The 24593-nt window shown below is 37.1% G+C and overlaps 1 protein-coding gene across 7 annotated transcripts in view; it reads left to right on the top strand.

Moving 5' to 3' along the window:
- WDPCP (WD repeat containing planar cell polarity effector) overlaps positions 1-24593 on the top strand; it is a 607526-nt gene that overhangs the window by 561897 nt on the left and 21036 nt on the right. For 6 of the 7 annotated variants that reach the window (XM_053200664.1, XM_053200665.1, XM_053200666.1 and 3 more), the window contains one exon: positions 13636-13715. In XM_053200664.1, coding sequence (XP_053056639.1) covers positions 13636-13715 — 80 coding nt within the window. Of the gene's footprint in view, positions 1-3439; positions 5847-13635; positions 13716-24593 lie in introns of those variants that run through there. The other variant, XM_053200667.1, reaches the window with a different exon arrangement.

Here is a 24593-nt window from a genome sequence, read left to right as displayed (position 1 = left end):
ACAGAATGCCTGGCGGTAGACTTACCAGCAAAAAAAAAAAAAAAAAAAAAAAAAAAAAATTTACAGCCTATAATTCATGAAGATTGGCTCAAAACAAACTGTCCCTGCCAACAGAAAATCTGACAATTATTCTGTTGTCTAATTTGGCTCAGCTTAAGTTGACCTTGTTTATTCATCTCAGTCTTTTAATTCTTGTTAACTTGGCATAAGAAGAGAACATATGGCATATGTCTAGGAAGTCCATTTCTGCATCTTAAACCAAAATAAATGTAGAATATACTGAGCATTTCCAGTGTGTTCAGCTATTAAGGTAACTTAATGTATATTACACAGAACTGATTAAGTTCGTATTATCCCCACTAGATGTTTTATGTTTGCTGCCTATAAAGCTGAAAACTAAGTACAGACATCTTTTTCTAAGCTTCAGTATACGACTAAACCTGGACAATTTCAAACATATTTCCAAAGACGACCATCAATTATAAACTCTTCTAAAACATAAAATTAAAGGGTATCAGCAATTTGACAATGTAAAGATGTTTACAGGCTTTCACTTAATCTCTAGCTATGTTTAAGAAAGCTGATCAAGAGAATGTGACAAAGATAGAATAAAAGCTGTAGAAGAAAAAGAACATTTCCATTTTCTCTCCAGTCTAATCTGGTCTCCAGTGAATTTTCTTATTTTCATTTTCTGACCCACTAAAGCTTATTGTTAAAGAGAAATTTCATTTTATTGTGGCTTTAATGTGTCTCAAAAAAAGCTATGACGAAATGAGGTGCTTTACAGATTCATGGCTCTATTACAGAATCGTAATTCTCCAGTACCGGAAAAAGAAAAGCAAACACCTTGAAAATCCAAAGTTCCAAAATTTACGTATTTTAAGGGGTATTATTTTGGTTTAGAATGTATTCTTTTTATTAACTAAGTGAAATGAAAAACATGAAAGTATAATTTCATGTACAAAACCATATTAGTATTAATATATTTTGAAGCTCTTAACCTTTGTTAGTGTTCTTCACAGTACTTCTTGCATAGTACTTTTCTTCCACAAAGCTCACAACATTCAAACTTCATGACTTGCATTCAAAATACCATAAAATTTCAACTACAGGGGCATCCTTATTACCCAGATATTCATTACCTGAAATCCTATAGTTATGTGTTTACAAAGAGCAACAACAGTCTTCATAATGTGAAATATCTAAGAATGAACTAACTACTTATAAACTCAGTCCCCACTCAAATATTTCTCCACAGTGAATACTAGCATTTATTTCTACATATTAAGTGCAAGGTCATCGGCAGTTTCACAGATTATCAGCTGTGCAAACACCTACCACAGTAATACAAAGACATTTCAAAACAACCGAAAATTTTGCACAAAGGAGTATTTCATGAGTTCAATGAAAGACATTGGAGGAATGTTCAGATCCCATGCAAAAACCATTGGTAAATGAGGAAATGGCACTTAGGCCAATTAAGTTAAAAAGAGAAATTCCATAAGGGTAATGAAATTAAAAGAATTGAAAAAGAAAACTAGTTTATTATCAAAGTATTAATAGAAACCACAGGAAAATGAATGGCCTTCTTTATGAAGATGTGTACTGCAAAAGTCAAATGTGAAGTTAAAGATGCCATTTAATGCTTCTAGAGGATCTAGTCAAAAAAACTAGGACCACTCCCCGCCTGCCCAGTCAAACTGACTTACTCTTTGTTCCTTCTAAGAATTTGTGCCTAGTTTGAAATTACAACCTACATGTTATTTTTTTTAATTTTTTAATTTAATTTTTTAAATTTACATCCAAATTAGTTAGCATATAGTGCAACAATGATTTCAAGAGTAGATTCCTTAATGTCCCTTACCCATTTAGCCCATGCCCCCTCCCATACCCTCTCCAGTAACCTTCTGTTTGTTCTCCCTATTTATGAGTCCTTTCTGTTTTGTCCCCCTCCCTGTTTTTATATTATTTTTGTTTCCCTTCCCTTATGTTCATCTGTTTTGTCTCTTAAAGTCCTCATATGAGTGAAGTCATATGATTTTTGTCTTTTTCTGACTAATTTCACTTAGCATAATACCCTCCAGTTCCATCCATGTAGTTGCAGATGGCAAGATTTCATTCTTTTTGATTGCCGAGTAATACTCCATTGTGGATATATACCACATCTTCTTTATCTATTCATCCATCGATGGACATTTGGGCTCTTTCCATACTTTGGCTATTGTTGATTGTGCTACTATAAACATGGGGGCACATGTGTCCCTTCGAAACAGCACACCTGTATCCCTTGGATAAATGCCTAGTAGTGCAACTGCTGGGTCGTTGGGTAGTTCTATTTTTAGTTTTTTGAGGAACTTCCATACTGTTTTCCAGAGTGGCTGCACCAGCTTGCATTCCCAATAATATACATGTTATTAACATAAACTTATCTCTATGTTTTACCTTTTATTTTTTAGTCATATTGTACTATCACTATTTACAATGATTTTCAATCCCAGTTTAAAGGCTCCCTTTATTTATATATTTAGTTTTCCCTGGAAAGCTGTTATCCTCAGACACGGACCTCATGCAGCTTAAAATATTTAAATATATGGTTTCAAAATAATGCAATGTATGCCACTGAGGATAAAGGAGAAATATCTATGTGCCTTTAGTTGTTCTTCACTATTCTTTTGGGTTCCTTTTTTCTGCCGTATTTGTTGAATCTAGGTTCACATACCTTACACTATCAACAAAGAGAAATGAAAAAAGTTAGGAAACTGAAACTTTTAAGGAGAGAATTATGAAAGCATAAAATAACCTAAGGAAGATGATTCCATTTATATACACAGAAAAATAAATAAATAAATAAAACAAAAGATGCTTTGGTTTTGCTATTTTATGTACAACTGAAAACAGGTGTCCTGAATTGCATTCTGAAGATATGGAAGATCCTAGGAAAATCGTCTAAATGGGGTCTGAAACACCCTGACACCACCATGTAATACCTTTTCTTTATAGGCCAAGCTACTGGTCTGTTACCTGTTGTGCAAGATATACCAAGTTTTGCATATCCCTTCACAGAGACAAACTACATATCTGGAATATGGGAGAAGAACATCAGTTATCTATAAATCCCCTATATTTAGAAATTTTAATTATTTTACTCTTCTTATATATATTCCTATAAACAAATTTAGGGAAATTGTTGCTTTGTGTCCCAAATAACAAAAAATAACAGAGGATACTCTGTGCTATTACCATACAACAGGAAGTATATAATGTCTTTTAGTGATGTTAAGATTAATCAGTGGAATTCTCCATTACAGATGATCCCTGACTTAAGAGGGTTCATCTTATGATTTTTTGACTTTATGATGGTGCAGAAGTGATACACACTCAATAGAAACCATACTTCAAATTTTGAATTTTTTTTAACGTTTCTTTATTTTTGAGACAGAGAGAGACAGAGCATGAACAGGGGAGGAGCAGAGAGAGAGGAAGACACAGAATCTGAAACATGCTCCAGGCTCTGAGCTGTCAGCACAGAGCCCGACATGGGGTTCGAACTCACGGACCGTGAGATCATGACCTGAGCCCAAGTCGGACGATCAACCGACCAAGCCACCCAGGCGCCCCTGAATTTTGATCTTTTCGTGAGTTAGTGATACGTGGTACTGTGTGTGATGCTGGGCAGTGGCAGCCAGCCACAGCTCCCAGTTAGCCACATGATTAAGAGGGTAATCAATTGACACATTTATCACCATTTTGTACCCATACAGCCATTATTCAGTATTCAACAAATTACATGAGATATTCAACACTTTATTATAAAATAGGCTTTGTGTTAGATCATCTTGCCCAACTGTAGGCTAATATAAGTATTCTGAACATGTTTAAGGTAGGCTAGGCTAAGCTATGATATTTGGTAGGTTAGGTGTATTAAATCCAACATCCACTTAAGGTATTTTCAACTTACAATGGGTTTATCAGGATGTAACCCCATCAAAAGTTGAGGAAGATCTGTATAAAGTTCCCCATCAACCTTTCTCCTAATGTTTTGGAATTTACTCATGAAAGCTGCCCAGATGACTGTTTAATTAGGAGTAGTGAAATGGTGATTTTTTTTTTAACACTGGCATTCCTTCTGCAGTTATAAGCTGGAATTCTTCTATACAGGGAAAAAAAAAAAAGATTCCTTACTAGTTATTTGATTACCCTGAAAGGCTAAGTAAATGCTTGATAATTCCCTATATTTACCAGTTTCCAGAGCCATAGTAAATTAAGCCATCAACCTGCAATGGGGACCACTAATTTGGCAAGGGTGGGAGGGGGGAAAGGTCAAGTGCATTTTTAAATGGTGTTTAATGTGTTAGAGTCCATTGTGGTTGTGAAAAGTTCAGAAATAACAGTAAAACCAATGAATCACCAAAGTAGTAAATAGTAAGTTTACTGTGCACACACCAGAAACAAAGTTTCAAACCAAAGGCAGTAAAACCAAAACATCAGGGGTATATTATTATAGAGCAGCTTATATAGTAAGAAAGCGGTGACACTTTATTCTTCACAGTGATTAGTTATAATATTAAAATTTTCTTAAATGCTAGGAAATTGGTGAGTGGTTACTTTACGCCAACCCTGGGAAACAGTTCAAGTTTTAGGATCTCCACAGGCAAAAGCAAGAAATGACCCAGGTCAAGTTAGTCTTATAAAATAAGCTAAATTAAGCTTTTTTGATATGGTGAGACTGATTTTGTCTGTTGAGGGAATTTTCTTTTTTTTTTTTTTAATGTTTATTTATTTTTAAGAGAGAGAGAGAGGAAGAGGGAGAGAGAGAGGGAGAGGGGAGAGAATGAGCAGGGGAGAGGCAGAGAGAGAGGAAGAAACAGAATCCAAAGCAGGCTCCATGCACTGAGCTGTCAAGCCCAGAGCTCGACATAGGACTCGAACTCACGAACCGTGAGATCATGACCTGAGCCAAAGTCAGACACTTAAACGACTGAGCCACCCAAGGGCCCCTCTTTTTTTTTTTTTAATGTTTATTTATTTTTGGGGAGAGGGAAAGAGCGTGAGCTGGGGATGGGCAGAGAGAGGTAGACACAGAACCTGAAGCAGGGTCCAAGATCTGAGCTATCAGCACAGAGCCCTACATGGGGCTCAGACTCACAAACCGTGAGATCATGACCTAAGCTGAAGTCAGATGCTCAATAGACTGAGCCACCCAGGCATCCCAATTGAGAGAATTTTCAAGACTGGTCTCCATTTGTTTTGTATTTTAATATGGTAAATATTCTTTTTGATGGTCAGGTTTTATGCATCCAATTAAGTTTTTCAGAAAGTAATCTTGGCAACTGTATCAAAAGCTTTTAAATATCATGACTTAAAATTTCATTTTTTGTTATATATATGTGTGTGTCCATCACACTGCTGGCATAAAATGAATAATCTTAAATGCCTATTTGGAAAATTACTGAGTAAATTACAGTATATCCAAATATTAGAATACTATGTAAGCCATTAAAAATCATAATTATCAGATTCTGGTCCCAGATGGAGTGAGCATACTATTCCTGGTCTCTCCCACTGAATGCAACTAAAAATCCTAGAAAGAATATACAGATTAGCTATTTGAAGACTCTGGAAAGTAAATAGTGGCAGACAGCTTGAGGAGGAAGACCAGAATCTGAACTACCTCAACCAATGGTAAGTTTACCAGTATTTTTTCCTTCATTTTGCCACCACTTGGGCCTGGAGGCAGTAACAGTCAAGGAAGTCGGTGGCAGCATGTAGTTACTGATGCCACTGCTTCATAGAGGAGAAAAGTACCAACAGAGATTACAGATAGGAAGGACCTCAAGAAAGTGACCCAATTAAATTGTTTCTAAATTCCAGGTTTATACCCCAAGATGTGCATGTGTAGATCTGATCCTAACTAGCATATAATAGACTTTGAGATCTAAACTAACAGATAAAACATCACCCAAGTCACAGATTCATTACTGGGTGATACACACATGAACAGATCTAAATAGTATTGCAAAGACTCTGAAAATTGAACTGACATTGGAACCACAGCTCACAGAGGTACACTAGAACTTGATGACTAAAGCTAACAAGATCAGTTGCCTGCTAGGACAGAAATATCAACATTTATCATGGGATTTCAAATAAGAACAAGTCTTGCCAGTATTCAAAATATCTAGGACCCAAAATTACTTGGCATAAAAAGAACCAGGAAAACCCCCACTCACATGAGAAAAAATAGTCAATAGACAGTAATATGGAGATGATACACTGGAATTATCTGATAAAACTTTAAGCAGTTATTACAAAAATGCTCCAACAATCATAAAAGCTGTTGGAAATGAAAAATACAAAGTCTCAAAAAGAAATAGGAAACAGGAAAAACACATAACTCAACAATAAAGTAACCAATTTTTTTAAAGCTCACTGATGGCTTCAATAATAGCAGGATTGAGATGAAAAAGGAGTGAATTGCAAGACAAATCAATAGAAAATATCCAATGAACAACAAAAAGAAAAAATACTGAAAAAATAATAATAAAGAGAGCCTAAGGGACCTCTGAGACAATGCCAAGTCTAACATTTATAACATCAGAGTTCTGGGGTGCCTGGGTGGCTCAGTCGGTTAAGCGTCTGACTCTTGATTTTGGCTCAGGTCATGATCCCAGGGTCATGGGATCAAGCACCAAGTCAAACTCTGCACTGAGCATGGAATCTGCTAGGGATTCATTCTCTCTCTCTCTCTCTCTCTCTCTCTCTCTGCCCCTCTCCCCTGCTTGCATTCTCTAAAATAATTTTTTTTAAAGAAAAATAAAAAAAAAGAGTGCCATGCTGAAAAATAGTTTATAGCAGTGCTATCAACAATAGCCAGATTATGGAAAGAGCCGAAAATGTCCATCAACTGATGAATGGATAAAGAAGATGTGGTATATACATACGGAATATTACTCAGTGATCAAAAAGAATGAGATCTTGCCATTTGCAACAACGTAATGGAACTAGACTGTATTATGCTAAGTGAAGTCAGTCAGAGAAAGACAAATATATGATTTCACTCATAGAATGTAAGAAACAAAACATATGAGTGGCAGGATGGGATAAATAGGTGATAGGTAGGGGTGTCTGGGTAGCTCAGATGGCTAAATGTCCAACTCTTGGTTTCAGCTCAGGTCATGATCTCATGGTTTTGTGAGTGCAATCCCCACATTGGGCTCTTGTGCTGGCAGCACAGAGCTTGCTTGGGATTCTCTCTCTCTCTCTCTCTCTCTCTCTCTCTGCCCCTCCCCAACTTGTGTTGTCTCTGTTTCTCTCAAAATAAATAAACTTAAAAAAGAAAGAGGGGTGCCTGGGTGGCTCAGTCAGTTGGGCATCCGACTTCAGCTCAGGTCATGATCTCATGGCTTGTGAGTTCGAGCCCCCCATCAGGCTCTGTGCTGACAGCTCAGAGCCTGGAGCCTCCTTCAGATTCTGTGTCCCTCTCTTGTTCTGCCCCTTCCCCACTTGTACACTCTCTCTCTCTCTCAAGAATAAAACATTTTTAAAAACTTTTTTAAAGAGAGAGAAAAAAGAAATCTTCCAAAGATTCAATCAATCAATCAATCAATCAATAGCTGATGGGCATTAAGGAGCACACTTTTTGAGATGAGCACTGGGTGTTATATATAAGTGAAGTATCACTGGGTTTTACTCCTGAAACCAATACTACAGTGTATGTTAACTTGAATTTAAATAAATAAATAAATTATGTACTCTAAAAAAAATAAACAAACTACCCAAACCAAAACAGGAAAAAAACAGAAAACCTGAACAGACCCATAACCAGCAAAGAAATTAAATCAGTAATCAAAAATCTCCCAATAAACAAAAGGCCAAGGCCAGATGGCTTCACAGGTAAATTCCACCAGACATTTAAAGAGGATGTGGAGAAAAGGGAACCCTCTTGCACTGTTGGTGGGAATGCAAACTGGTGCAGCCGCTCTGGAAAACAGTGTGGAGGTTCCTCAAAAAATTAAAAATAGATCTACACTATGACCCAGCAATAGCACTGCTAGGAATTTACCCAAGGGATACAGGAGTGCTGATGCATAGGGGCACTTGCACCCCAATGTTTATAGCAGCACTTTCAACAATAGCCAAATTATGGAAAGAGCCTCAATGTCCATCACCTGATGAATGGATAAAGAAATTGTGGTTTATATATACAATGGAATACTACTTGGCAATGAGAAAGAATGAAACATGCTTTTGTAGCAATGTGGATGGAACTGGAGAGCGTTATGCTAAGTGAAATAAGTCATACAGAGAAAGACAGATACCATATGTTCTCACTCTTATGTGGATCCTGAGAAACTTAAGACCATGGGGGAGGGGAAGGGAAAGAAAAAAGTTAGAGAGGGAGGGAGCCAAACCATAAGAAACTCTTAAAAACTGAGAATAAACTGAGGGTTGATGGGGAATGGGAGGGAGGGGAAAGTGGGTGATGGGCACTGAGGAGGGCACCTTTTGGAATGAGCACTGGGTGTTGTATGGACACCAATTTGACAATAAATTTCCTATTAAAAAAAATAATGAGGAGGTTAATTCCTATTCTTCTCAAACTATTCCAAAAAATACAAATAGAAGAAAAACTTGAAAATTCATTCTATGATGCCAGCATTACCCTGATACCAAAACCAGACAAGACTTCACTAAAAAAGAATACAGGCCAATATCCCTGATGAACATGGATGCAGAAATTCTCAATAAAATACTAGAATCAAATGAAAACAGTACATTAAAAAAATCATTCATCATAATCAAGTGGGATTTATTCCGGGGCTACAAGTGTAGTTCACTACACCACATTAATAAAAATAAAGGATAAGAATCATACAGTCCTTTCAACAGATGCAGAAAAGGCATTTGACAAAGTACAACATCTATACATGATAAGAAAAAAACAAAAACAATAAACAAAAAACCTCAGCAAAGTATGGTTAGAGGGAACTACCTCAACATCATAAAGGCCATATATGAAAAACTCACAGCTAATATCATCCTCAATGGGGAAAAAATGAGAGCTTTTCCCTTACACAGTCAGGAACAAGGCAAGGATGTCTATTCTCACAGTTACTTTTTAACATAGTACTGGAAGTCCTAGCCTCAGCAATAAGACAACAAAATAAATAAAAGGCATCCAAATTAGAAAGGAAGAAGTCAAACTTTAACTGTCTGCAGATGACATGATACTGTATATGGTAAACCCAAGAGACTCGGCCAAAAAAATTGCTATAAGTGGTACATGAATTCTGTGAAGTCACAGGACACAGAATCAATGTACAGAAATCTGTTGCGTTTCTAGATACTATAATGAAGCAGCAGAAAGAGAAAACAAGGAACCAATCCCACTTACACTTGTACCAAAACCTACAAGATACCTAGGAATAAACCTAACCAAAGAGGTAAAAGATCTGGACTCTGAAAACTGTAAAACACTAATGAAAGAAACTGAAGATGACATAGAAATGGGAAAACATTCCACACTCATGAATTGGAAGAACAAATATTGTTAAAATGTCTCTATTACCCAAAGCAATCTACAGTTTTAATGCCATCCCTGTCACAATACCAACAGCATTTTTCACAGAACTAGAACAAACAATCCTAAAATTTATATGGCACCACAAAAGAACCCAAAATAGCCAAAGCACTCTTGAAAAAGAAAAGCCAAGATGGAGGCATCACAAATTTCAGATTTCACGTTATATTACAAAGCTGTAGTGATCAAGACAGTGTGGTATGGTACTGGCAACAAAAACAGACTGGCACAAAACAGGACAGAATAGACACCCCAGAAATGAACTCACCACTATATGGTCAAGGTCAATTAATCTTCAACAAAGCAGGAAAGAATATCCAATGGAAAAAAGAGAGTCTCTTCAACAAATGGTTTAGGGAAAACTGGACAAGAACATCCAGGAAAATGAAACTGGACTGCTTTCTTACACCATACAGAAAAATAAATTCAAAATGGATGAGAAACCTAAATGTCAGACAGGTAACCATTAAAATCCTACAGAAGAACACAGCCAATAACCTCTTGACACTGGCCATAGCAACTTCCTACTAGATAGGTCTTCTGAGGCAAGGAAAAAAAGCAAAAATAAACTACTGGGACTTTATGAAAATAAAATGTTATGCACAGCAAAGGAAACAATCAACAAAACTAAAAGGCAACCTATGGAATGGGAAAAGGTATTTGCAAATGACATACTTGATAAAAAGTTAATATCCAACATTTATAAAGAACTTACAAAATTCAACGCCCAAAGAACAATCCAGTTTAAGAAATGGGCAGAAGACATGAACAGGCATGTTTCCAAAGAGGATATACAGATGGCTGACACACGAAAAGGTACTCAACATCACTCATCTTCAGAGAAATACAAATCAAAACCACACATACCTCACACCTGTCCAAATGGCTAAAATGAACAACTCATCAAACAACAGATGCTGGTGGGGATGTGGAGAAGGGGAACCTTCCGCACTGTTGGGAATGCAAACTGGTACATCCACTCTGGAAAACAGTATGGAGGTTCCTCAGAAAGTTAAAAATAGAACTGCCATATGATCCAGCAATTGTACTATTAGGTATTTACCCAAAGGATAAAAACATACTAACTCAAAGGGATACATACACCCCGATGTTTCTGGCAGCATTATCAACAATAACCAAATTATGGAAAGAGCCCAAATGTCCTTCACCTGATGAAGAAGTAGTGGCATATATATACAATAGAATATTACTCAGCTATAAATGAGAATGAAATCTGGCCATTTGCAACCATGTGAATAAAGCTAGAGAGTACTATGCTAAGCAAAACAAATCAGAGAAAGACAAATACCATATGATTTTACTCTTATGTGGATTTAAGCAACAAAACAAATGAACACGGGGAAAAAAAGAGAGGCAAACCAATAAACAGACTCTTAACTAGAGAGAACAAATTGATGGTTACTAGGTGGACAAAGGGATGGATTAAAGAGGTGATGTGTATTAAGGAGGGCACTTGTGATGAGCATTGGTGTCGTATATAAGTGATGAATCACTAAATTCTGTACCCGAAACAAATATTGCACTATATTTTTACTAGCTGGAATTTAAATAAAACTTGGGGGAAAAAGTAAAGGTTTTGTAGAATTCAAATGTGAAGCCATCTGTTCCTGGACTTTGTTTTGAGAGAGTTTTAAAGTATGGTTCAAATACTGCTTACACTAATCAAAGAAGACCACAATAAATGGAGACACATACCATGTTTATGGACTGAAAAACTCAATATGGTACACATACCAGTTGTCTTCTGATTGATCTAAAGTTTTAAAACAATTCTAATCAAAATCCCAGAAAGATTCTGTGTAGATATGGACAAGCTGATTCTAAAACTTATATAAAAGGACAAAGAAATTAGAATACTGAAAACAATTTTGAAGAAGAGAAATAATGTTGGAAAAATCATGCATGATCTTAAGACTTTTTCTAAAGCAAGAACTAGCAAACACTTTCTATAAAGGGTCATTTAGTAAATGTTTTAGGTTTTGCAAATCATACAATCCCTGTCACAGCTACTTAAGTCTGCTGTTAAAATAAAACAGCAGCCATTGATATTATGGAAATAAATGGGTGTGGGTGTGTTCCAATAAAACTTTATCTACAAAAATGGGCATCACTTTAATTTCCCATGGACTATGGTTTGCCATGCCCTTCTCTAAATCTATACTAATCAAAAAATCGTGGTATTAGCAAAAGGACAGATTGACAGAATAAAACTGAACAGAGAATCCAGAAATAAACCTATGCAATATGCCCCATTGATTTCTGACAGACGTACAAATGCAATTCAGTGGAGTAAGAATACTCTTCAATACACGGTATTACAACAACTGGACATCTTATGTATAAAAGCAATGAGCCCCAAAGTAAACCTCACACCTTATTAAAAAATTAACCCTAAATGTATCATACATTGAAATATAAAATGTAAAACTATAACACTTTTAAAAGAAAACATTTAAGTAAATCTTCATGATCTGGTATTAGTCTAAGAATTCTCAGAACTGACACTAAAAGTACAATCCATAAAAAAACAAATTTGACAAGCTAGACTTCATCAACTTTTGCTCTTCAAAGGATACTGTTAAGAACATGAAATGACAAGCTAGCAAAATTAGTGGTTCCTAGGCTTACTAATAGAGGTGAAAGTGTGACTGTTAGGTATGAGGGAGTTTTTTTTTCACATGCTGAAACTATTTTTATTCTGATTGTGATAGCAGTAACACAAATCTATACATCTGTTAAATTCATAGAATCTACATCTTTCTTTTAAAGATTTTTAAGTCATCTCTACATCCAATGTGGGGCTCAAACTCATGACCCTAAGACCAAGAGTCCCATGCTCTGGGGTGCCTGGGTGGCTTAATCAGTTAAGCTCTGACTCTTGATCTTCGCTCAGGTCATGATCTCATGGTCTGTGAGTTCCAGCCCTACAATGGGCTCTGTGCTGACTGTGCAGAGCCTGATTGGGATTCTTCTCTCCCTCTGTCTGCCACTCCCCCTTTCAAATAAATAAACTTTAAAAAGAAAAAAACAAAAAGAGTCACATGCTCTTCTGACTGAGCCAGCCAGGTGCCCCTAAAATCTACATCTTTTTTTTTTTAATGTTTATTTTATTTTTTTGAGAGAGAGAGAGAGACAGAGCTCAAGCAGGGGAGGAGCAGGGAGAGAGGGAGACACAGAATCTGAAGCAGGCTCCAGGCTCTGAGCTGTCAGCACAGAGCCCCAGGCGGGGCTTGAACTCACAAACCATGAGATTATGACCTGAGCTAAAGTCAGATGCTCAACCGACTGAGCCACCCAGCACCCCTAAAATCTACATCTTTAAAAGTCCATTTAAAAAAAAATAGTCCATAATTTACATACAAAATGTAACAAAAACCGTATGAGAGCTATATAAAATTTTATAAGATAGTGTTATCTCAGCTTTGTTTAAAAAGATGCTTGGGGCACCTGGGTGGCTCAGTTGGTTGGGTGTCCGACTTCGACTCAGGTCATGATCTCATGGCTTGTGAGTTTGAGCCCTACGTCGGGCTCTGTGCCGGCAGCTCAGAGCCTGGAGCCTGTTTTGGATTCTCCCTCTCTCTGCCTCTTCCCCAGCTCGCACGCTCTCTCTTTCTCTCTCAAAAATGAATAAACATTAAAAAAAATTTTTTTTAAAGATGCTTGCATATAGAAGCTAATTATCCAGATGAGAACTCTGGAAATCTGAATTATGTTATTGTTTTTTTCCTTTGTGTGTTTTTTTTCTGTAGTAATAAGTTACTTTTAAAATCAGGAAAATAAAATGTACTTAATAGGAAATTTTTACCATCCATTCTAATCCTGTAATACCCCAGTAGAATGTCACATTTTGTTTCCACTACTTCTTTTGAAAATTGTGTATGTAAAATATTTTATTTGTATCTTAAACTTGAATTTAATTGCTCTTCAAAAATGTCCTGTAAATTATTTAATGATGGGAAAATTGAAAAAATTCTATGACATGTTAACCCTATAATTTTCTTTTTAATTCTTTTTCCAATTAAAAAAAACAACAGACAAGTACTTGACAGAAGAAATGAACTTGAAAAAGACACCTGTGCTGAATCTTTGATGACTAAGACCTGTAATGAAGAAGGTAATGGTATCCAAGTTACTCAAAGTATTTAAAGCATAACAGAATAACAATATTATGGCTGGCAAGAGCTTCCAGTAAATGAATAAAACTAAGAAATCCCTGAGCATTTCTAGTTGGTGTGTTATAAGACAGTTCTTGGTAAATATAGTGTAAAATACTAAGTCAGCTTATTTTAACAAAGGCTTAATTATAATGAGTATACAAATAAATTTGGGGATCTTCTTAAAATGTTGGTTCTCATTGAATAGGTCTTGAATAGAGCCCATGATTCTGACCTTCCAACAAGCTGCCAGTGATGTGTATACTTCTGGCTTAGAGATTACAATTTGATAAGACAGATTCTGAAGGTCACTGAGAAAAATGTCTTCATTCTTACCTAATTTAGTAAGAAAGAAATGTACACAGTAAGTTAGACTACAAGTGCTACCCCAAATAAGCATGAGGAGGTAATAGAGCAATCACTTCTAGCCAAGATATTCAGCTGAGCAGATGGCCTTCAAAGAATTTCAACATGTAGAAGAAACTGTGTGAGCATTTATAGAAAAAGAAAGTACAAATAACACATAGTTGACTGTGTGTGAAGAGACAAAAGTAGTTAATATTTGAATGTTCACACTATGGTCCCTTTTCACTATCCCCTAAAGATGAATCTTAGTTTGGCCTATTTATTTTCTTACCTTTCTCCCTGAAAATGGGTCATTTCTGCTTAACTAAAGTCTTTGAAACTTTGAAATGCCGAAGTTGGAACAAAAAAAGGATATGGAGAAGGACAAGAGAGGCATGTGGAGTTAAGAGACTTTTTATGACGTTTTTGGGGTTTTTCTTCCTACATAGCCCAGAGAAAGAAGTGCATAAGAGCAACTTCTGAGGCAAGTGGACAGGAAGGAAAAAGAACTTTTAAGAAGTATCGTATAGTGCCAGGCATATAGCACTTACTTTACGCTGTTGTTTTATAAACTGAGGTCTACCAAGGATATGCCATAAGGCCTATGTATGGTCCCAACCCCAACCCAAAATACTATTACTTCAATTCTTTTGTTGTCCTCATCTAGAAAATAAAAGTTTCAATGGAATGGTTCTCATGAAGGATGAACAGTTGAATAAACAATTTAGAGCTATGTTTTTGGCATTAGTAGTTTAAAGATACATGATTCTATGTAGGAAAGAAATGGCATTTTCCAATTTTGTTTCTTTTGAATTTGAAGAAAAATGTGGAGTTTATAGTATTCAACAAGGCCAGCAGCTAGTTGATGGTTACTAGCAAGATGGCAAAATAGGTCTCCAGCCCTCATTCCCCCCTCCCCATAAACACCAATTTGGCAACTATCCACAAACATAAGTACCATTGTGGGGGCTTCAAAATCCAGGAAGAAAGTTGCAAGAGCACAATGGAGCCCAAGACAGAGGACTCTTTGAGAAAGCATACCTCTGCCCCAGGACCTGACCACAGACCTAGGAGCAGCTCTATCACCCCATATACATGGATCTACACTAGCAGGCCTGGCAGGAATGTCATGTGCCTGTAACCCCACTAATAGGCCCACTGACTACAGACCCAACTGCAAACCTAGAAGCAACCCCATATTCAGTTCCAACTGCTCAACTGTGATCCCACAGCCAGTCTGGTCCACCTAGGGACCTGGGAAGAGACATGCCAATCTATGTCCCAAGTAATAGGCAGGCTAACTGTGGACTCAGAAGTAGCCTTTCCACCTGGGCAAGCAGCACAAGCTATGCCTGATGATGCCCCCAATGATAAATCAGCCAACCAGTAACCTAACTGTAGACCAGGAAGTAGCTCCATGACCTGGCCCTGGTTCTGCTCCACTGCAATCCTGGAGGCAGGCTTGTCTATCTGGGGACCTGCAGGAGTAGGTCTTTACCTGCCAAAAACACTCTGTAAAGAATGGAAGAGGTCCCTGCTCCTTTAGTTGCACAGACACCAGTGCAAGGCTATAAAGTCACAAAGAAGTGGGCACAGTACCACCAAAGGAAACAAAAGTTCTAGTAACCAGTGCCAAAGAAATGGAAATCCACACACTGCTTGACAAAGAATTCCAAATAAAATCATCTTTACAAAGCTCAATGTAGATAGATGGATAGGTAGGTAGGTAGATAGGTAGGTAGGTAGGTAGGTAGGTAGGTAGATAGATAGATAGATAGATAGATAGATAGATAGGGGGCCCAGTGAGGGGCACCTTGGTGGCTCTGTCAGTTAAGCCTCTGACTCTTGATTTCAGCTCAGGTCATGATCTCACAGTTCATGAGATTGAGGCCTGCATCGGGCTCTGCACTGACAGTGTGGAGCCTGCTTGGATTCTCTCTCTCCCTCTCTCTCTGCCCCAACCCCACTCGCTTCCTCTCTCAAAATAAATAAAAATTTAAAAGGAAAAAAGTTCAATGAGCTAAAAGAGAACACAGATAACTAAAGAAAATTAGGAAAACAATACATGAACAAAATGATGAAGCTCAAAAACAAACAAACAAAAACCAACCTATTAAAAAAAAAAAACAGAAATCTGGAGCTGAAGAATATAATGATAAAACTAAAAATTCCATTAACTTCAACAGCAGAATCAATTAAGCAGGAAAAACCCCAACAAACTCAAAGACAAGTCATTTGAAATTCCAAATTTAAAAGAACAAAAAAGAAAAGAATGAGGGGTGCCTGGGTGGCTCATTCAGTTAAGCGTCTAACTTCAGCTCAGGTCATGATCTCATGGTTCATGAGTTCGATCCCCACATCAGGCGCTCTGTTGTTGGTATGCAGCCCACTTCAGAACCTCTGTGCCCCCCCCCACCCCTCTCCCACTCCCACTCTCTCTCAAAAATAAACATAAAAATACAAGTGAAAAAGTGAAGAAACCCTATGGGACTTAATATGATACCCCAAAAGAACGAATACTCACACTATAGGTGTCCCAGAAGGAGAGAGAGAGAGAGAGAGAGACCAAAAAGTTAAAGAAACAGTGGTTGAAACATCTCAAATATAAGCAGGAAAATGAACATCCAAATTTGTGAAGCCCAAAAGTTCCCAAAGAGGTTCAAGTAAATTGTCTAAAGTAAAAAGAAAACATTTTCACAGCAGCAAAAGAAAATGACTTGTCACACCAAGGGACTATAACAAGGAATAGCACCTAAGACTATCAGTGGATTTCTCCACAGAAACTGTGTAAGTCAAAAGAGAGAGGGATGAAGGGTGCCTGGGTGGCTCAGTCGGTTAAGTGTACAACTTCAGCTCAGGTGATGATCTCACGGTGAGTTCAGCCATGTCAGGCTCTGTGCTGATAGCTTGGAGCCTGGATCCTGCTTCAGATTCTGTGTTTCCCTCTTTCTCTGCCCCTCTCCTACTCACACTCTTTCTCTCTCTCTCTCAAAAATAAATATACATTAAAACTTTTTCTAAAAAAAAGGGGGGGGCAGGATGATATATTCAAAGCACTGAAACAAAAAAAAGTACAAACCAAGAATACTTTACCTGACAAAACTGTATTTGAAGAATAAAGGAGAGAGTCTCCCATACAAACAAAACCTGAGGGAGTATATTATGCTAGATGTGCCTTACAATAAAAACTAAAGGGAGTTCAGTTTGAAACAAACAAAAAAAAGTAAACAATAACATAAAAGCATATGAACTGTCACTGTTAAAGGATATACTTTAATAGTGGCATGTAAATCACTTTTAACACTAGTATACAAAAATTAAGACCAACGTACTAAGAATAACTATCACCACTAAAATGGAACACAACATAGAAAGAAGTAAAATCTAGAATCAACTCAAAGTTTATGTGAGAGAAGTGTACACATTCTGCACATAAGTAAAATTAAGTTGTTATTAGCTTAAAACAGACTGCCTTAACTAGAAAATGTTTGATGTGAGCCCAGTGGTAACTACAAAAACAAAAGGCACAATAGATACACCAAAGATAAAGAGAGAAGAATCAAAGCATACTGCTGCTGCTGCTGCAATCATCAAATAAAGAAAGACAAGTTGAAGAAGAAACAAAATCACTACAAAACAGAAAACAGTTAATGAAATAGTTATATTAAGTCTTTTCCTATCACAGTAATTACTTTAAATGTAAATGGATTAAATTCCTCAATCAAAAGATAGTATGGCTGAATGGATTAAAAAATTTAAAAAGACTCAACTATATGCTGTCTACAAGAGACTCACTTTAGATTTAAAAATACACATAGCCTGAAAGTACCAGGGTGGCTAAAGGTAACCAAAAGAGAGGAGTCATTACAGTAGACAAAAGAGACTTTAACTGATAAACTATCATGAGACAAAGGACATTACATAACAATAAAAAAGTCAATTTACCAGGAAGATTTAACCATTATAAATAAACATGCGCGCAACATCAACTATATACCTGTCAATACATATTAACGTATAAAGCAAACATTTACAGATATGAAAAGAGAGGTAGACAGTAATAAAATAGTAGTATAGTTCAATACCCACCTCTTTATAATGGATAGATCTACACACACAAAAATTCAGTAACACAGCAGAACTGAATGACACTATAGACAAAATGGAAACTGAACATATATAGAACACTCCACCCCAAAACAAAATACTCATTCTTCTCAAGTGCACATGAAACATTCTCCATGATAGATCACATACTAGTTCACAAAACAGGTCTTAACAAATTTAAAAAGACCGGAATCATTTAAAATATCTTTTCTGATCACAATGGAATGAAATTAGAAAGTAATAATATTTTTGTGTATGGTATAAGAAAGTGGTCCAGTTTCATTCTTCTCCATGTCACCATCCAGTTTTCCCAACACCATTTGAAGAGACAGTCTTTTTTTCCATTGGATACTCTTTCCTGCTTTGTCGAAGATGAGTTGACTGTATAGCTGTGGGTCCATTTCTGGGTTTTCTATTTTGTTCCATTGTTTCCATCTGTTCTATTCTGTTCTCTTGTTTCCATCTGTTTTTGTGCCAGTACCATACTGTCTTAATCACTACTGCTTTGTAATATAGCTTGAAATCCAGAATCACAATGCCTCCGGTTTTTTCTTTTTCAAGACTGCTTTGGCTATCCTGGGTCTTTGTGGTTCCATACAAATTTCAGGATTGTTTTTTCTAACTCTGTGAAGAATGTTGGTGGTATTTGGTAGGGATTGCATTTAATGTGTAGATTGCACTGAGTAGTGTAGACATTTTAACAAAGTTTGTTCTTCCAATCCATGATCATGGATTGCTTTTCCATTTCGTTTTGTCCTCTTTAATTTCTTTCATAAATCTATATTTTCAGAGTACAGACCTTTTATCTCTTTAGTAAGGTTTATTCCAAGGCATCTTACTGTTTTTGGTGCATTGTTAATGGGATTGATTCCTTGATTTCTCTTTCCGCTGCTTCATTATTGGTGATAGAAATGCAACAGATTTCTGCATGTTGATTTTATATCCTGTGACTTTGCTGAATTTATGTATTAGCAATTTTTTGGTGGAGTCTTTGGTTTTCTACATAGAGTATCATGTCACCTGCAAATAGTGGAAGTATGACTTCTTTTTTGCCAATTTGTATGCCCTTTATTTCTTTTTGTTGCCTGATTGCTGAGGCTAAGACTTCCAGTACTATGTTAAATAGTAATGGTGAGGGTGGACATCCTTGTCTTGTTCCTGACTATAGGGGAAAGGCTTGAGCTTAGCATAATACATTCTAGGTCCATTCTTCAGGTTTTCCCCATTGAGGATGATATGAGTTGTGGGTCTTTCATATATGGCCTTTATGATGTTGAGGTGTATTCCAGTGATCCCCACTTTGTTGACAGTTTTTATTAAGAATGGATGCTGGGGGCACCTGGGTGGCTCACTCAGTTAAGCATCTGACTTCAGCTAAGGTCATGATCTCACCATTCGTGGGTTCAAGCCCCATATCGAGGTCTATGCTGAGAGCTCAGAGCCTGGAGCCTGCTTCAGACTCTGTGTCTCCTTCTCCCTCTGCCCATCCCCCACTCATGCTCTGTCTCTCTCTCTCTCTCTCAAAAATAAACATTTAAAAAACTTTTTAAAAAAAGAATAGATGCTGTATTTTTGTCAAATGCTTTTTCTGCATCTATTGACAGGATCATATGGTTCTTATCCTTTCTTTTATTAATGTGGTGTATCACATTAATTGATTTGTGAATACCAAACCAGCCCTGCAGCCCAGAAATAAATCCCATTTGATCATAGTAATTCTTTTAATGTATCCAGGTTCATCAGGGATATTATATTGGCCAATAATTCTCATTTTTAGTGGAGTCTTAGTCTGGCTTCATAGAATGAGTTTGGAAGATTTCTATTTCTGTTTTTTGGTACAGTTTGAGAAGAATAGGTATTAACTCTTCTTTAAATATATGGTAGAGGGGCGCCTGGGTGGCTCAGTCGGTTAAGCGGCCGACTTCAGCTCAGGTCATGATCTCGCGGTCAGTGAGTTCGAGCCCCGCATCGGCTCTGTGCTGACAGCTCAGAGCCTGGAGCCTGTTTCAGATTCTGTGTCTCCCTCTCTCTGACCCTCCCCCGTTCATGCTCTGTCTCTCTCTGTCTCAAAAATAAATAAACGTTAAAAAAAAAATTTTTAGGAAAAAAAAAATAAATATATGGTAGAATTCCCCCTGGTAAGCTATCTGGCCCAGGACTCTTGTTTGTTGGAAGATTTTTGATTACTGATTCTTACACCATACAAAAAAATAAATTCAAAATAGATGAAAGACCTAAATGTGAGACAGGAAAATACCAAAATCCTAGAGGAGAAAAGCAGCAGCAACCTCTTTCACCTCAGCCATAGCAACTTCTTACTAGACATATCTCCAGAGGCAAGGGAAACAAAAGCAAACATGAACTACTGGGACCTCACCAAGATAAAAAGCTTCTGGATAGTGAAGGAAACAACAAAACTTAAAGGCAACCAGTGAGATTGGGGGAAGATATTTGCGAATGACACATCATATAAAGGGTTCATAACTAAAAATCTATAAAGACTTTATCAAACTCAATACCCCAAAACCAAATAATCCAGTGAAGAAATGGGCAAAAGACATAAACAGACACTCTTCCAAAGAAGACATCCAGATGGCTAACAGACATATGAAAAGATGCTTAACATCTCATCATTAGGGAAATCCAAATCAAAAACACAATGAGATATCACCTCACACCTGTCAGAATGGCTAAAATTAACAACACAAGAAACAACAGGTGTTAGCAAGGATGTGGAGAATGGGGAATCCTCTTGCACCACTAGTGGAAAGGCAAATTGGTGCAGCCACTCTGGAGAACAGTATGGTTTCCTCAAAAACCTAAACATAGAACTAACCTGCAATCCAGTAGTGACACTATTATGTATTTACCCAAAGGATACAAAAATACAGATTTGAAGGGGTGTATGCACCCCAGTGTTTATAACAGCATTAGCAACAATAGCCAAACAATAGAAAGAGTCCAAATGTCCACTGACTGATGATTGGAAAAAGAAAATATTTTTGTGTATATATATATGTATACATACATATATATATATGTATACATACATATATATATATGTATACATACATATATATGTATGTATACATATGTATGTGTAGTGGAATATCACTCAGCCATGAAAAAGAACAAAATCTTGCCATTTTCAGTGACATGGACAGAGCCAGAATGTAGTATGCTAAGTGAAATAAGTCAATCAGAAAAAGACACATACCATATGATTTCACTCATATGTGGAATTTAAGAAACAAAACAGATGAACATATAGGAAGGGAGAGAAGAAGAAAGGGAAGCAAACCACACAAGACTCTTAATGATATAGAACAAACTAAGGGTGATGGAGGGAGGTGGATGAGGGTTGAGCTAGATAGGTGATGGATATGAAGGAAAGTTCTTGTTGTGGTGAAAACTGGGTGTTTTAAGTAAGTGATGAATCACTTAATTCTACTCCTGAAGCCAATATTGTACTATATATTAACAAACTAAAATTTAAATTAAAAAAAAAAGAAAAAGAAAAAGAATAATAAAAAGAAAATGAGAAAATTCACAAATACTCAAAACTTTAAAAGCATACTCAAACATTTATTGGGTCACATATGAAATCAAAAGGGAAATAAGAAAATATCTCTAAAGAAAGAAAAATGGACACAGAATATATCCAAACATATTGGAGGCAGCAAAAACAGTATTAACAAGCAAGGCTATAGCAGTAAGCTTTTTTTTTAAATGTAGAATAAACAACATAACTTTATACCTCAAGGAACTAGACAACAACAAGCTAATCATGAAGTTGGCAGAAGGAAGAAGTAATAGAGATTAGAACTGAAATAGAGAATAGGAATACATTTTTAAAAAATCAATTAAATTAAGAATTCTTTTGGGAAAATATAAAGTCAACACACCTTTAGGTAGACTAAGAAATAAAGAGAGAAGAATCAAGTAATAACAGAAACAAAAGAGGAGACATTACAACTGATCCCCCAGATATAAAAAGGATCGTAAGGAACTATTATCAAAATTATACACGTAACTTGAAAAACCTACATGAAATAGCAAAATTCCTACAAACATACTACCTACCAAGACTGAATCAAGAAGAAACAGAAAGCCTGAACAGACCAATAGCAAAGAAAAGTAAAGGAGTAATTAAAAACCTTCCAACAGGGGCGCCTGGGTGGCGCAGTCGGTTAAGCGTCCGACTTCAGCCAGGTCACGATCTCGCGGTCCGTGAGTTCAAGCCCCGCGTCAGGCTCTGGGCTGATGGCTCAGAGCCTGGAGCCTGTTTCCGATTCTGTGTCTCCCTCTCTCTCTGCCCCTCCCCCATTCATGCTCTATCTCTCTCTGTCCCAAAAATAAATAAACGTTGGAAAAAAAATAATAATAATAAAAACCTTCCAACAAAGAAAAGTCCAGGACCAGATGGATTCACAGGTGAATCCTACCAATCATCAAAAAAATTAATACCAGTCCTCTCCAAACACTTCCAAAAAGTCAAAGAAGAGGGAACACTTCCACCTATTCTATGAGACCAACACCACCGTGATACCAAAGACTGACAAAGACACCAGAAGAGAAGAAAACTACAAGTCAAACATCTCTGACAAACATAGTTGCAAGAATCCCCAACAAAATACTAGCAAACTTAGTTCAAGAGCACATTAAAAGAATCATATCCTTGGAATGCAAGGATGGTTCAACATAGAAAAATCAGTAAATGTGACATGCCACATTTAACAGAACAAAGGATAAAATTAACATAATCATCTCAGTACACGCAGGAAAAGCATTTGACAAAATTCATCTCCTTCTCATGGTAAGAAAGAAAAAACTCTCAACGAATCAAGTACTAAAACAAATGCACCTCAACACAATAAAGGCCATTTATGAAAAGGCCACAGGTAACATCGTACTCAACAGCGAAAAGCTGAAAGCATCACATTTAACTTCTAAAACAAGGATGTCCACTTCCCCCCTCTCCAATTCAACATAGTACTTAAAGTATAAGGCAGAACAATTAAAAACAAAAAGTAAACAAAGGCACCCAAATTGCAAAGGAAGAAGTGAAACTACCTGTTTGCAAATGACATAATCTTAAATGTAGAAAACCTTAAAGACTCCACAAAAAACAGAGTACATGGATTCAGTAACAACACAGGATACAAAACCAACATACAAAAATCAACTACATTTCTATATATTAACCACCTACCAAAAAGGAAATTTAAAAAACAGTTCCATTTACAATAATATTTTTTAAAAAAGAAATACTCAAGTATAAATTTAACCAAGGAGTAAAACCCTTATACACGTAAAACTACAAAACACTGACTTAAGAAATTTAAAAAGGAGGCACCTGGGTGGCTCAGTCAGTTAAGCATCCAACTTTAGCTCAGGTCATGATCTTGCAGTTCATAAGTTCGAGCCCCATGTAGGGCTCTGTGCTGACAGCTCAAAGCCTGGAGCTTCCTTCAGATTCTGTGTCTCCCTCTCTCTGCCCCTCCCCCACCCACACTCTATCTCCTTCTCTCAAAAATAAACATTTTTTAAAGAAATAAATTTAAAAAGAAATAAATGGGGTGCCTGGGTGGCTCAGTCAGTTAAGCATCTGATTCTTGATTTCTGCTCAGGTCATGATTTCACAGTCCTGGGATGGAGCATCATGTCAGGCTCCATGCTGGGCGTGGAGCTTGCTTGAGATTCTTTTCCCCTCTCCCTCTGCCCCTCTCCTGCTCACACAATCTCTCTCTCTCTCTCTCTCTCTCTCTCTCTCTCTCTCTCTCTCTCTCTCTCCCAAAACAAAAACAAAACAAATACATAGAAGGACATCTCATGTTTATGTACTAGAAGACTCAGTATTGTTAAAAAGCTCATATTTCCTGGTGCACCTGAGTGGCTCCATCAGTTAAGCATCCTACTTTGGTTCAGGTCATTATCTCACATTTCATGGGTTCAAGCACCCATTAAGCACCCATCAGGCTCTGTGCTGACATCTTGGAGCCTGGAACCTGTCTCAGATTCTGTGTCTCACTGTCTCTCCTCCCCTCCCCTGCTTGTGCTCTGTGTCTCTGTCTCTTTCTCTCTCCCCCACCTCTCTCAAAAATAAACATTTAAAAATTTTGTTTAAAAAAAGCTCATCCTGGGGTGCCTGGGTGGCTCAGTCAGTTGAGTGTCTGACTTCGGCTCAGGTCATGATCTCACAGTTCGTGAGTTTGAGCTCCATGTCAGGTTCTGTGCTGACAGCTCAGAGCCTGGGGCCTGCTTCGGATTCTGTGCCTCCCTCTCTCTCCGCCCCTCCTCCTGTCTCTCTCTCTCTCTCTCTCCCCCTCAAAATAAACATTTAAAAAAAAAAAAAGCTCATACTTTCCAAAGCAGTTTGTACATTC

The sequence above is a fragment of the Acinonyx jubatus genome, chromosome A3 (assembly GCF_027475565.1).
Source record: "Acinonyx jubatus isolate Ajub_Pintada_27869175 chromosome A3, VMU_Ajub_asm_v1.0, whole genome shotgun sequence".
Taxonomy (NCBI): domain Eukaryota; kingdom Metazoa; phylum Chordata; class Mammalia; order Carnivora; family Felidae; genus Acinonyx; species Acinonyx jubatus.
Note: the sequence above shows the minus strand (reverse complement) of the source record. Positions and strands in the feature narration are given on the sequence as shown.